The sequence below is a fragment of the Camponotus floridanus genome, unplaced genomic scaffold, assembly GCF_003227725.1.
Source record: "Camponotus floridanus strain SB8 unplaced genomic scaffold, Cflo_v7.5 scaffold4, whole genome shotgun sequence".
Classification (NCBI taxonomy): domain Eukaryota; kingdom Metazoa; phylum Arthropoda; class Insecta; order Hymenoptera; family Formicidae; genus Camponotus; species Camponotus floridanus.
In genome coordinates, this window is record NW_020229547.1 from 3,767,452 (window position 1) to 3,782,148 (window position 14,697).

At 28.5% G+C, this 14,697-nt stretch overlaps 5 protein-coding genes across 6 annotated transcripts; 2 read left to right on the forward strand and 3 right to left on the reverse strand.

Annotated features, from left to right (window-relative positions):
* Positions 1-2,221: 2,221 nt before the first annotated feature.
* On the forward strand, positions 2,222-5,396 carry LOC105259577 (docking protein 1). 2 transcript variants are annotated; one of them, XM_011271599.3, is made up of 4 exons: positions 2,222-2,544; positions 2,616-2,735; positions 3,066-3,239; positions 3,343-5,396. In XM_011271599.3, exons 2-4 carry the CDS (start codon positions 2,664-2,666, stop codon positions 4,768-4,770), a joined length of 1,674 nt encoding a protein of 557 aa, XP_011269901.1. In that variant the 5' UTR covers positions 2,222-2,544; positions 2,616-2,663; the 3' UTR covers positions 4,771-5,396. The 2 variants fall into 2 exon arrangements, with proteins under 2 accessions (XP_011269901.1, XP_011269900.1); XM_011271598.3 differs by having other exon boundaries at positions 2,222-2,539.
* A 1,352-nt stretch (positions 5,397-6,748) lies between these two features.
* Positions 6,749-7,829, reverse strand: LOC105259597 (DNL-type zinc finger protein). The gene is made up of 2 exons (XM_025411453.1): positions 7,049-7,829; positions 6,749-6,768 (listed from the first exon to the last, which is right to left on the reverse strand). The coding sequence occupies exon 1, from the start codon at positions 7,597-7,599 to the stop codon at positions 7,063-7,065; it is 537 nt and encodes a 178-aa protein (XP_025267238.1). The 5' UTR covers positions 7,600-7,829; the 3' UTR covers positions 6,749-6,768; positions 7,049-7,062.
* A 159-nt stretch (positions 7,830-7,988) lies between these two features.
* LOC105259576 (exosome complex component RRP43) lies at positions 7,989-9,951 on the forward strand. The gene is made up of 7 exons (XM_011271596.3): positions 7,989-8,100; positions 8,344-8,380; positions 8,458-8,595; positions 8,958-9,252; positions 9,323-9,443; positions 9,526-9,632; positions 9,795-9,951. The coding sequence occupies exons 1-7, from the start codon at positions 8,084-8,086 to the stop codon at positions 9,932-9,934; spliced, it is 855 nt and encodes a 284-aa protein (XP_011269898.1). The 5' UTR covers positions 7,989-8,083; the 3' UTR covers positions 9,935-9,951.
* A 287-nt stretch (positions 9,952-10,238) lies between these two features.
* Positions 10,239-11,462, reverse strand: LOC105259575 (caltractin). Its single transcript, XM_011271595.3, has 2 exons — positions 11,170-11,462; positions 10,239-10,890 (listed from the first exon to the last, which is right to left on the reverse strand). Exons 1-2 carry the CDS (start codon positions 11,170-11,172, stop codon positions 10,381-10,383), a joined length of 513 nt encoding a protein of 170 aa, XP_011269897.1. The 5' UTR covers positions 11,173-11,462; the 3' UTR covers positions 10,239-10,380.
* A 1,467-nt stretch (positions 11,463-12,929) lies between these two features.
* Positions 12,930-14,240, reverse strand: LOC112638909. The gene is made up of 3 exons (XM_025411491.1): positions 14,094-14,240; positions 13,639-13,811; positions 12,930-13,499 (listed from the first exon to the last, which is right to left on the reverse strand). The coding sequence occupies exons 1-3, from the start codon at positions 14,238-14,240 to the stop codon at positions 12,953-12,955; spliced, it is 867 nt and encodes a 288-aa protein (XP_025267276.1). The 3' UTR covers positions 12,930-12,952.
* Positions 14,241-14,697: the final 457 nt, after the last annotated feature.

Here is a 14,697-nt window from a genome sequence, read left to right on the forward strand (position 1 = left end):
AAGACATGACCTCCTCCCACATACATCCCTATCTTTCTCTAGACCCCCCATTAGTACCTCATTACAAGCTTTCGTATGTTTCTTATACGTTGTCTTGCGTAAATGTTGACGTAAACATTTTAGAATATGTATAACAGGCCTCTTACATTCGCTACAAAGACTACATTTGGTTTGACAAATATTTTACCATAAAATAATTCCACGGCCATAAAGTTTCTTCTGACATATGTTGTGTATCGCAGATCGTGCACTGCTAAGTACAGAATAAACATTATTTTAAGGAAAAGTGTACGAAGAATATAGAAAATATGTAGAAAAAAGTAGAAAAGGTCGCGCTGAGATGTGTGATTGGATGATGTGAATATTAACTACCTAACGTATTTGCCTAATTTGTATTCGTTTAACAATATTATTTCATGATACGTGCAGGAATTTTTATAAAAGCCGTTAATAATTGTAATCATTAAATGTTCTCAAACCTTATGTAATATGTCTTTAAAATTTATCTTTAAATTGATATATCTGTTACTGAATACGAGAAGCTGTTATTAAATTTTTAACTTGAATTTTTTGATAATCTGCATTCAAATTACAATTAAAACAATAAGAATATAGTAAGCAGGTATTAAACTTTTTACGATTCGATATTATATTTTTAATTTAATAATAAATTCTCAATTTAACAATTTATTTTTAATCATTTCTTTATTATTAATATGTAAAAATTATTTTATTAGAATTTTTAATTAAAATATTCTTAACAACTTAAATATTTAACTTTAATTATTATTCGGATTAAAAAATTTTTGCCTGATTACTTATATGTTCATTTCTATATTTTTTTGAAAAATATACATACATTATATATATATATATATATATATATATATATATATAATTATATATAATTATATATATATATATATATATATATATATATATATATAAAGTTTATAAAAAATATTAAAATTATAAAAAAAGTATTGAAAGAGTAAAAAAAAGATAAAATTACTTGTAGAGAAAAAAACTTGAAAATCCTATCACTCTGTTGCAAAAAGATGTTATTTTATGTTGTAAGCAGAATAAATATAAAGACGAGAGATGTAGTATCTTTAGATATTACTCAATTTTATTACATGTATGTCTACAATTAAAATCTTACGACGGAAGGTAAAAGGCAAGACAGATTTATGCGTAAATACATGCGCACTTTGCGGTCTACCACTTCTATCTTTGATGTAGGCATATGATAAGAACGTAACCCATTGTCTGCATTCTACTGTGTAAATGCTTACGCACATCAGGAATGGAAAGAACTCGAATGTCATTAAAAATGTCATTTGAAATTTTCTCTATTCTTTAGAAATATTTTACATTTATTACCGTTTGTGATGTTGAAACGTGAAAAGGAATTTGCATTCAGTTTAGTAGATTACAACAGCTGTTTTTAAAATTCTGAAAAAAAGACGTAAGTTGTCTTCAGGAAGACATCAATCAATTATTTCTGTTTCTCTCTTTTTCCCTCGATCAATATAAAGTTGATTAGAAGAGACTCATATTGCAATTCTGTAAATTCTATCAACGATATCATTATTCTTATGTGTCGTTAAGAGTTACAGAATGACAATACTGGATTATGTCATAAATTTCAAAATTATGTGTACATGATTTATTTACGTATTGTCTATAAGTCTATATGATATTTATATACGGACATGCAAACATGCAAATTATTATATATCAGAATAAAAAGAAAGTAATTACATCAAAAAAATTATGTTAATATATAATAATATAATACTTATTTTCTTTTTCTATCAGCATGAAATCTAAATGAATTCTTTGTTTGATTTTTCGTGTCATATAATAAAAATTGTATTTTTAATCCCAAGCAGCACAAAACATTGTTGTTATAACATTACATCAATGTTCTGCTGCATAAGATAATTATAAAATCAAATTTAAACGATTTTAATGATAACATTGCGTCTTTATATATTTTTAAATTATATGTATAATATAAATAAAGTAATATAATCTCTTTGATAATGATATGAACATATTTTATAAATTATTCACTGTTGACATAGATAATATTAAATATAGTTTACATTGTTTACAGATAAATATTCGACCCCGAGGTCCCCGAGAGGAGGACTGACTGACGATTCGAACGACATCGTTCAGATGCTATTGCGCACGCGCGCAGGAAACAGTCAGGGACAGTCACGAATATTGGTAGGAAGCAGGAAGAGGAACAGGAGTCGAGAGGAACGCGTTATGCACGCGCGCGTGTGTATATGTCGTACATTGCACAGCATACGGCAGCGTACTCCAGTGCAGTGTCCGTCGTTGACGTTCTTCGTGTCGCCACCTCGTCAAATGTCAAACGTCGTCCTAGCGTTACCCACGAGCTGAGTCTTGCAAAGCGAGAAGAGCTGTCGACTGCGAGCAAGAGAATCACTTGTTTGTTCACAGCAGCCCGGGAAGACCCACGGAGGAGATCGACGAGAAAAGTCTTGTGGTGAAAGTGGAAAAAGTATTGTCCGTCCTTTTTTTTTGTCACGCGAGAATTATAAATATATTCACGAGAATAAAAGATACGCCTTCGCCAGGTCCACGAGGAACATTCTTCGCGCCGATGAACTCTTCGATCGCCAGCAATGGAGCCCGAGGAACCTCTGATACAAGGGATTCTGTTGTTACCGCCGCAGGGAGTGTTAGGCCAACTCAAGGTTGGTCTCCTACGCATATCAGATAATTCGTGTGGACGCGATAACACATCATTCTGCTCGACGTGCTGTTTCCTATTCTCTTTGAATTTTTTTTATCTTGACGCTTCTTTCTTCTGTTGAATTATATTCAATATTCTTACAATTTGTCTGGAACCATCGTCTCAAAAATATATATCAGGATATAACTTACAAAATATTTCGATATTTATTAATTTCTATTTGTACAATAGAAAAGTTTCAAACGAATGAATATATATATATATATATATATATATATATATATAATATAATATATATATAAATTTATAATATATATAAATTTGTTTTTAGAAAACATGGCACAAGAAATTTTGTCAACTGTTCAGAACGAGCAACTATGGAATTAAACGTGTTGAGATCTACGATAGTCAAGAAGAAGCGATATTACAATCTCATTCTCCACGTATCATCACGCTAGACGCTTGTATAAAAATTGCACCCAGCAATCAATCACATGTCTTTACTGTATGTATTTAAATCTCCTCTTGCGTTTCTGTACCTGTTTAAATTTTTTCTTTTGTTAACTTTATCTTGAAAAATGATTCATTTATATATTTGTTTTGTACAGGTGGTGACTAAATCAGGAATATATTATTTTGGCTGTTATTCGGAAAATGAGATGACTCATTGGATTACAGCATTTCAGTTGGTTGCTTTCAAAGATAGTGTATCAAATCAAACAATAGAAGAAAACAATGATCTGTATTGCACTACTGGAGAAGGTGTATTTTCTGTAAAAGTTATAGAAACGGATGCGTCTAAGCGATGTGGACTCGAAGTAAGAAACTATACATTAGTAGTTGCTGCCGTGGATATGAAATTAATGGACGGTGACATTGTCCTATTCACATGGCCATATAAGTATATTAGAAGATACGGATACAGAGATGGAAAATTTATCTTTGAAGCTGGAAGGAAATGTGAATCTGGTGAAGGTGCGTTCCACTTGGAGTATAGTAGCCAACAAGAGATCTTTCGATGCATATATTCAAAAATGAGATCTATGAAAAAGCTATTAAACGAAGAGAATAGTCCAAACATAGAATGCAATGACGCTCAGTATCACGCAGCTTTGTCTATGGAAGCTGGCTCTAGAGCGGCTTTACCTCCATCTCCAAATAACTCTAATAATCTAATCGATATAGATTTCCCTGTGCCACAGAGTTCTCAAAAACCATTAACCTCATCGTCATCTAATTCAGATTCTACCTTGTCAAGCAAATCGATAAATAAGTCTAAACCAGCTAAGCCACCACGAAAATATTTTGGTAATCTGCTGGAAAAGAAGAATCTCGATTCGGAATTTCTAGATTTACCTACGTGCGGGGAATACAGAACATTAAGTCAAGCTAATTCGCCGGAATTATCTCACAAGTCCATGTGCAGTGTTATGCGTGAAGAAGAGGAGAAACATCCGTACGATCAAGTCGAAATAAGAAACGATGCGTGGAAAACGCACGGTATCGATAGCGTTCATCACACCGAGAGAATAAATTCGAGTTTGCCCGGAGAACGAGACAAAGAGAATGATAATGACGATGTACAATACGAGCTCATGATGCCGATACGAAATCATGATACGTCATTCCAAAATTCAAAATGCAAGAGTAAGTGCGGCGATTCCGCGTCATCAATACAAAATATCGCCAAAACAGATGAGTCAGATTATGATAAATTGGAGCACTTTGGATCCGTAACAAAATTCGGTCCGAAGCCTACATACAAGTATACGAATTCCTCGCAAAGCCTACATTCCAACGCGTCTCATGGGGAAAGTTCTAATCTTATTAATCCAGCATGGTCCAATTATGATATCGTCGAGGATATGTCTGCCGTTAGATTAGCCGATGACAGTCATCTGGGTTACGGAATTATCCGTAAAAAACAGGATTCTTCCGAGACGACTTTCGCCGGAAGTAATATCGCGAGTGGTCCGCAACATAAGGTTTTTAATAACAGCGAATACGCGATTGTATCGAAACCAAAAAGGGTATAAGATATCCCCAAACATTCGAGTACATTGGAACCTCTCAGAGAGAAGATAATCTGTGAGAATAAACCACGAAAGAGTATATTGTGTCCTTTCATACATAAATAATTCCCGAATAACATGAATAGAGATAAAGATCTAGCCGAATAACAATGCACAGTTACGAGTGTATAATATTTAATAATTTCTTCTAATAGCGTAAAAAGGACATGTTCATACAAATTTCGCAAATAATGTGTGGAACAATACTTTCTACTGCTCTAAATAATGGGATGAAATATAGTCTCGTTATGGTATATGAGAATCCTGTAAGATCTACTTTTAAGAGGTTCCAGTGTATCTTTTTAAAGTATTATAATTGCGCGACAAATTCTCTTTAAATTTACATTTCCAAAACTTTTGTTCTCTTATATAATTAATTATAAGAATGTGAAGAATATGCTAGTCTGTGCCCACGAGTCTGTGGCTCGAGTAAATTTATTTCTCGCTTTACAAAATTTCACTAAAATCATTCGTTTTCTGTATCTATTATTTATAAAGATAGAGAGAAAAAAAGAGACTTAGTCTTTTTATTAAAATTTAAGCATCTAAAAATCCTACAATTGTGCCTTCTTGTGAAAGATTTTATATTATTATTGTTATTTGTTAGGAAAGTTTAATATAAAAATTTTAATATTAAAATTTTATCTAATTGCAATTGATTTATGAAAAAACATGTAGTGCCTTACATACAAAAATATTTTAATTGATACTAAATTGACATAATTAAACTATTGTAAACATGTTCATATACATGAAATCTCTATCAATATGTGACAATATATATTGTACTTAGAGAAATTTTTTTTTACTATGATATATTTTAATTAAGACTCCTTAATTATTACTATTTCTACTCTCTATCATTATACTTTTATTATCGCGCTTATTATATAATTGCTATTATAATATGGATAATTCATGCTTATGATAATAATATCCATATTTTATCATTTTTTTGAACAGACGAAACATTCTATACAGATGTGTTATATAAATTTGATTTACATATTTTAATACAAAATTTTTTATATATAAATTGTAAATGTTTTGACAAATAGCTTTGCAAACAGAAACAATTGGATAAACTATTTCGCCAATATTTAATGTTATGCTGCCGCGATTCTATTATATAATAATATATCGTAATGAATAATAGTGTTTTCGTTAGCAATAAAATCAACTTATTGCCTTAATTTAGATAAAACTAACTTTAAAAATCATTATTAAAAGTATTAAAAAGTATAAAAAAGTATTACTGAGTAAACAAAAAATTTTTATTAATTAAAATATTACATATGTACTTAGTATGTGCATGTAAATATATGTACACATGTATATACATGTTTAAAATATAAGGTGATAATTGATGTAGTGACAAACTACAGAAATCACTATCATTCATTATGTAATTTAATAATTGCAGGTCATTGCAATAATGGCATATATATATATATATATATATATATATATATATATATATATATATAGACAAATAATTAATTATTTTTCTTATATATATTTTTTATCTGCATAGAGATTTTTCTACAAAATTGTATATAAGAAAAGTATATACTGATTTTAAGATAAATCTTAAAAATAAAAGGCTGTTTATATCCTTTGTGCCAAACTAATGGCCTGCCATGGGTAGGAATATTATCCAAATAATATGTAGGCGATTATTGAGATAAGAGAAAATTACGCCGAATTCAACAAATTCTAAAAATATAACAGATGCATGATAAATCTACTTTTTAGAATAAGTATTATCAAATTATATTTCTATCAGATATTTTTAATAAAAAAATATTTCAAAAAATTTGTGCAAGATATGTAAGATTGATGCTTGCCTATATACAACCTTATATACATTTCTTCCATTTGTAAATATGAAAAAGTTTATATTTGTAAAGAAATATATTTTGTCATAATATTTGAAATATACTCCCACAAATATATTTTAATCTGTACATATAATAGTACAATTATATATAAGTATAAAAATTAATGTACTATAAGTATAAAATTAATATATATATATATATATATATATATATATATATATATATTTATTTATTATACTTTCAGATTCTTTTTTAATATATTTTTCACAATAAAATTTATAAAATATATATAGATAAGAAATTTGTATACGTCTTTCATTGATTCATTAATGTTACATATACAGATGTTCAGATTACATATATAAATTTGTAATAAATTTTATATAATATTGTTCTAATACCATCAAGCGAGATATTAGCTCTCCTTTGTTATTTCATCTCTTTTAATTTTATCATCGCTTTTATCATTGCTGGAGTCTTTCGTCTCACTAGAGTCTTTTTGATGTAACTTGAATTCTTCATTTGCGACAGCTTCAAAATATCCCTCCTTATCATTTGCTATCTTTCGTACAGTCTCTCCTTTCATTGCCATGATGACTTCGATATTCGTCCTAGTACTTATTTCAGGAAACCATCCTAAGTTATCGGCAATCAGATGGTTGTTTTTACAACCATCGCATCTCACTATTACTACACCTTTATTGTATGCCAACTTGGATATCAATTTGCTGTTTCTCGTGGAGCATTTTTTACATGTAAACATCAGTTTCAATTTTCCTTCCAGTTTACCCAGCTCCTTCATATTGCTGTCGTTCTCGTGAAAAAAACGACTCGAGTTCCGGAATGCTCCGATATTATTATTACATAAAATTGGAATGCGGTGACGATATATGAAATGTTGACTGCACGCTAAATGTGCAGCGAAATGTAACGTTCGCCGAACGTAAAACATTAAATTTACCTTTTGCGCAAAGTATACGTATATGTGTATATTTACTTATTCGCTGGAGAAATATTCTTTCCAATTTCTAAAAAGCACGTGTTACAAGATCAATTTTAGTTTCTCATATAGAAATTTGACTGGGATCCTAATAAAACAGATCAGCGTTGGTCAACAACCGAATAATAACAAGAAATGCAGAAATTTCTAGGAGGTGTATAACCGAGTTGTGAGATCCTTAAGCCGGATCTACATTGGTCGTATTGTAACGTCGCAAAGGAGCACAAATCATAAGTCGTAGGCAAATTGACCAATCATGGTTGATTATTTTTGAAATAATCGATTATGGTTTACGACTTGCGACTCCTTTACAACGTTACGATACGACCAATGTAAATCCGGCTTTACATTCCAGACTCCAGATATGCAGTTTGTATGATTGTGAAGTGACAACAATTCATATCTAACTAATTTTGAAATATAACGCGTTGGGCAAATGGATTTACAATATAAGTTCGTATTTTGTTTTGTTCAAATATAAGCTATATAAAATATGCATGATAAATAATAAGGAATTATGCATGATAAAAATATGCATGATAAAAAATAAGGAATTATAGTTCTAATTTTCTATGAAAAAGAATTTGACAAACATAAAGCAGTATTTCTCTAATTATAAATTAGAAAAATATACTCTGCAATTTATAATTTTTATCTTGTTTTTATATAGTATTATTTACTTAAACATATTTTCAGGACAATTCATCCTGTAAAATATTTACAAGATCACCTTGTGAGTATTTTATATAACTATAGAACTAAGAATTTTCTCAATAATAAAAATTACTTATAAACAATTAATATTTTCAGGAACAAGGTATTCGACCAGATGGTAGAAAATTTTTATCATTTAGGCCAGTAAGTGTAAATGTTTCATCGATTGTTCAAGCAGATAGTTCAGCAATATTCAAGTTGGGTGATACAAGTGCAGTCTGTGGCATTAAAGCTGTAAATATAGACTTCATATTTCCTATATTATATAATTGAGTACTATATATAAATGAATTATTGTGTATTTATTTATGTACATATTACATACATAAATTAAATACTTATATTTATTTTTTTATATGTCAAAATTAATATATTACTTAAATTTAATTGATGTTTTCTGCTTTTATATATATATATATATATATATATATATATATATATATAATTTTTGTATATAAATTTATATAACTTGTACATAATTTATATAAAATTTATATTTAAAATTATATTTGAAAGATTTTAAGAATGAAAAATAATTATCTTTAAATTATTGATAAAAAGTAACAATTCAATATGTAACCTATTATACATTTCAGGAATTAGCGACGCCAAAAGCAGATATTCCAGATCATGGATATATAGTACCAAATGTAGAATTATCTCCTTTATGTTCTCCAAAGTTTCGTCCAGGCCCACCAAGTGAACAAGCACAAGTGCTTTCTAAATTGATAGATATTGTATTAAGTAATTCAAGAGCACTTGATTTAAAAGATCTTTGCATCTGCAAAAATAAATTAGTATGGGTCTTGTACTGTGATATTTTATGTCTAAATTACAATGGCTCAGTTATAGATGCTTGTATCGGAGCAATGATTGCAGCTCTTAAAACATGTAAGTTATATATAATATCTATCCTCAGTTCCTTTTCTTCACTACTGTATTTGAAAAAAAAAATTTACAGTGACTCTACCAGAAATAAACTACAACAGTGAAACAGGAGTAATTGTTACACATCCAGAAAATAGAAAGGCATTTACTGTAAGAACACTTCCAGTTTCTGCATCGTTTGCAATATTTGAGAAGTCAGTCGAATTTATTAAAATTAAATATCCTTAAGTAGTTTGTCTTTTTTACAATTAAGTTTTTAATTGAATTTCTTTTTAGACAACTATTGCTAGTTGATCCTTCAGATGATGAAGAAGACATGTCATCTACAAGATTTTCAATTGTAATGGATGATGAAGAAGAAATTTGTTATATACATAAACCTGGTGTGTTACTCTGCTTTTATAATATAGAATGTAGTATAGTAAATATTGTGTATATTTCAATAATTTTTACACTATTTAATTAAAAGCTATTTAAAAAAGGCTAATAAAATGTACTCATCTTGTAAAATAATAAGTTCTCTAATAATATTGATCTTATTATAGGTGGAATTCCTATTTCTCAGAATTTACTTTGTAAAGGACTAGAAATGACGAAAGTGAGAGCAAAATCAATCAGATCCGTAATTAATGCTGCAATCTCGACACTAAATGTGAACAATATAGAAACAAATTCACCTAAATAAAACTTACATTGTATATATACATGTTGTCATTTTTTATATTAGGTATTATTAAATAAAGAAATTATTTAATTGTCTATATTAAATATAACTAAATCAAGATATACAAGGTATAATTATCATATTTCAAATCTATGCTTTTTTCTATATTTTACTATAATAGTAATTTTAATAATATGTCAAGAAAGAGAAAAAAATAAAAGTCTAAGAAAGTGAAAAAATAATTATTTGATTTAAAAGATAGTTAATATTTTTTATTTTAATATATACTTTTTATTTAAATATATTTTGATATATTTGTGGAATCTCTTACTAAATATATTCACATAAATACCATGAAAAAATATTGATAAAAATATATAATTGTGCTAATACATATATCAGTCTTTCTTTTGGATTTATGAACATATAACACATATTAAAAGCACATTACGTACTTCAATAATAATCTAATATAAACATGCCTTTCTCATAATTTTCAGAAATTCTTCTTGGGATATCTCCCCATCGCCATCTTTGTCTGCTTCATCAATCATTTCTTGTATTTCTTCATCAGTCAGATTTTCTCCTAATTCATGTGCAACTCTTTTCAGGTTTTTAAAAGATATCTTCCCCGTATCATCATCATCGAAAAGACGGAAAGCTCTTAATACTTCTTCTTTTGAATCTTTTTCTGACATCTTCACTGTCATTATATTTAAAAATTCTTCATAAGATAATTTGCCAAGACCATCTGGATCAACATCCGCTACAAGCCTTTTTAATTCTTCTTTTGTTGGTTCAATACCCAGAGCTCTAATAACAACTTTAAGTTCTTTAGTAGCAATTTTTCCAGTACCATCTGGATCAAATAAATCAAAAGCTTCTTTTATATCAGCTTTTTGCTCTTCTGTTAGCTCAAATTTTATTGTATTTTTCTTACGAACAGCACCAGTGATATGCTTTTTAGATGTGGATGCCTGTAGGGGAAAGAAACATAGAATTAAATAAATTTTATCCTGAAAAATATGAAAAAAGTATAGAATAATTAAAAAGAAAGAAATAGTTTTAATATTCTTTTGAACAAATAGAAAATAATTTTGATAAGATAAAAAATAAAAATATAAAATTAACAAAAATGAAAAAATATATTTAAAAAAAAATATATATTAATAAAAAATATATACTATATGTGTGTGTGTGTATGTGTATAGAAATTTATTAAGTCAAATTAATTAGCATAAATATAATTAAATTACCATATCCGCAATTTACAATTCGTCTTATATGCTAACTATATAAATTACAATAATTGTTTTCAAATAATTGTTTTCCTATATCAATGAAAGGTTAAATATTATATATCGCTGCGAAGCTGTCTCGTTATTTTCGGCAGATACACGGCAAACGGCGTTTATGAGTATTATTTTTATTATATTTATATCGAAAGAAATTTGAAGTTTGATCGATATATGACGCGATTATTAAATGCACTTTTTATACTTCAAGGTGTGTTCGCTTTAGATGCTCGAATTTCGCACGCTTTAAGGCTCCTGCATACAGGACGGCAACGCATGACAAGAAGCGATGCAATAGTCGATTTAGGCTAGTCCGTATGGTTACATTCTTCAGAAGAATGGTCGTGATTGGTCAATGACATCTAATAAACTAGAGACCCTCTAATAAGAGACTGACCATTAGGGGGCCATTTTTGATTGGTCCGCCATTTTTATGCAACTCCCGCCATTTTTATGCAACTCATATTCAAATTTTAATTACTTCATTTTGAATATAAATGATATTTATTAATAAATATTATAAATTATAAATAAATGAATATTATATATATATATATATATATATATATATATATATAGGTAAAATAAGAAATATTGTATAAATTATAATATTAAATTTTATTTAAATGTTAATAATATTAATATTATAAAAAAAAGATAAATAAAAAGATAAATAAAAAGATATGATTAAAGATATGATTGATTTGTAGGTGTCCAATTTTTACGATTAACGTTTTTTATCCATTCAGCACGACGTTTGGCATCTCTAGGAAATACTCACATCATATATCCTTTCGCAGACGAATTATTGCAGAATACTCGATATCCATCCATTTTACTGTTATTTTTTAATTGCACAAGATATAGACACATCTGCAAACATATACATTCGCACACATTCGTGTACATGAAATTTAGAGTCTCTGCATAGATCTCTATATCTGTCTCTCTCGCAGGATTTTGCATAAACATGGACGACACACTCTCCATATGCACGCACTCTACCTGATGGCCAGTCTTTGATTAAAGGGTCTCTATAGTAAACTATCTCGGAGCGATTAAATTCGACTATTCGAAAACGCCATAAGAACGAAAGATTGATTAGCTATCAAAGCAGAACAATTTGTCGACCAGCTCTCTGATTGGTCAATTCCAATCGCAACCGAGCCCGCAATCTATAGTGTAATTTGAACTTAATGTGAGCGTAAGACACATTTCAAAACTAAAATAATGTCAAGTGAAATGAATTTTGTTACTTTTAGAATTCTTTTCAAAATTAATACTTAACTTAATTAACATAAATAAAGTAAATTTTAACTTTAATGAGAGAGATAAGATTATAACAAAAAGCTATAAATCAAAATGAACTTTGGCATTTTTTTTTAAATCAAGTCAACGTCAATAATATGCAATAATATTTGCTTTAGCATCTGTGTCCATAATTATGATTCCAAAACATTTTTTTATTCTATCTGAATCATATTCAAATATTTTCTTGATCTTACGCACACTTCATTTTCTATTTGCTAAATATCTTTATAAATTTTTGATACCATTAACTTTCCTAGTAAGCTTCCATTGTTTTTTACTCTTCCACTGTTCCTTCTTTCCTATTTTTCATTTTGTCTTCTTTCTTATTTGTTATGGATTTTCCATTTTCTTTTTTTATCTATATTTTTCTCATTTTTTATTTTTTCTTAATATTTTAATTTCTTCTGTCCTCATTTTGCACTTTTTCATTCAATTATTTTGTTTCTATATCTTGTTCTCTTGCTTTATCTTCTATATTTTCATCTTTTTCTTCTCTATCTTTTTCCTGATCTATCTGTTGCCAATCTTCATTTTCACTATTTATTTGATCATTTACTTCTATCATTTTCATCTGTCTTTTGTTAAAATATTCCTCCAAAGTTTCTTTATGGATCTCAGCAACTTCAATAAGTATCTCAGCTATCCAGCAAGCTACTATATCAGCCAAAAAGCGTAACTGCTGCGTCGTCCGATCGCCATTTTGAACATTTGTTATATATCTATTAAGAGACGTTAAATGTCTAAATATCACAGTCGCGATTTTACAAATATCCTTCTTTGGTGTTTGACATTGATGTCCAAGAATGCTCTTAATAAAGTGTTCAGCTATTAGATATTGACACATTGTCGCATCCTTGTCTAGCATTGTTGCGTATGTAATATCTTCCGTGATCTTTTTCTTCCATTTTTTCATGAGGGGTGAAAATTGTGTTAACTTTTTCTTTCCGCGTTTCTTCCAGCGAAGACTGTGCGCTGCTTCTCTACAAGCAATTAATTATGTCAGAAATTCTTACAAGTATAAATTAAAGATTAAAAAATATTCAACACAATTTTCTTCATATAAAATTAAGTTTGAAATTTTATCTATGAAACATATGATATAAAACATATGATATGTACTCTGGAGTTAAGCAGGATTCAGCCTCAATAATTTTAATAAGATTATTCACAAATGCTGGCGACAATATTGGTATTTTCTCTCTTAATGTGATCAATGCACGTTGTTTGGTAGGTCGTGCTAATTCCTCGATGCGAAGAGATGCAGATTTTGCAGTTACTTGTGGTATATCATACTGAATATTCACACATATAAAATAGAAAATTAATAATAAAGTTATATAATAAAGTTTTAATATTATAAATTATTATAAAAATTTACATTAAAATATATTATTAGATATATAAATAATATATAATATGTAGAAAAAGAAACTTAGCAATATAATCAACATTATAAAGGAACACACATTTAAACACATTGCACACACACATATACATAATGAGATTAATTATATATCCTTATTAATTTTATTATATATATGTACATACATATAAATTTTAAAATATCAGATTACTTTTATGATTTTCAAAGCTAATGCTTTCGCATGAGGCTTCTGTATTCTTTCCTTTTTCAATTGTGAATATTCTTTCAATACATCATCCTGTTCACCTTTAACGATCTCTGTTTCCACATTTGCAAATTCATCGTTATTTACAGCCATAGCGGTGTGTTTTATCGAGAAAGAACTACAAAAAATGTCACATGTCGAAAATATTCTTATATAGAGAGCAATGTAAGTTGTCTTTCATGCGCAAGCTATCGCAAGTCATTATGCATACTCTTTGTTTCTTGTTTAAATTAACGAAAGATTATATTTTTTATTATATCCATCCTTATGTTTAATAGGTACACGTAATAATTTAAGTAATTTTACACGAAATAGAATTACAATAAACATAATTTACAAAAGAAAATCCATTGAAAGAAAGAGAAATTGGCTATATTCAGCGGACTGAATATTTTAGGCAACGTTATTAGATTTTCATTGGCCATTGGCCCTAGTTTACATCGATCGTTTGATACTTATATTAAATAATACATTTAAATTGATTAGTCAATAACTAAGGCTCGATTGCACCAATGTTATTTTGCAAAACTTAATACTACTTTTTATTTAG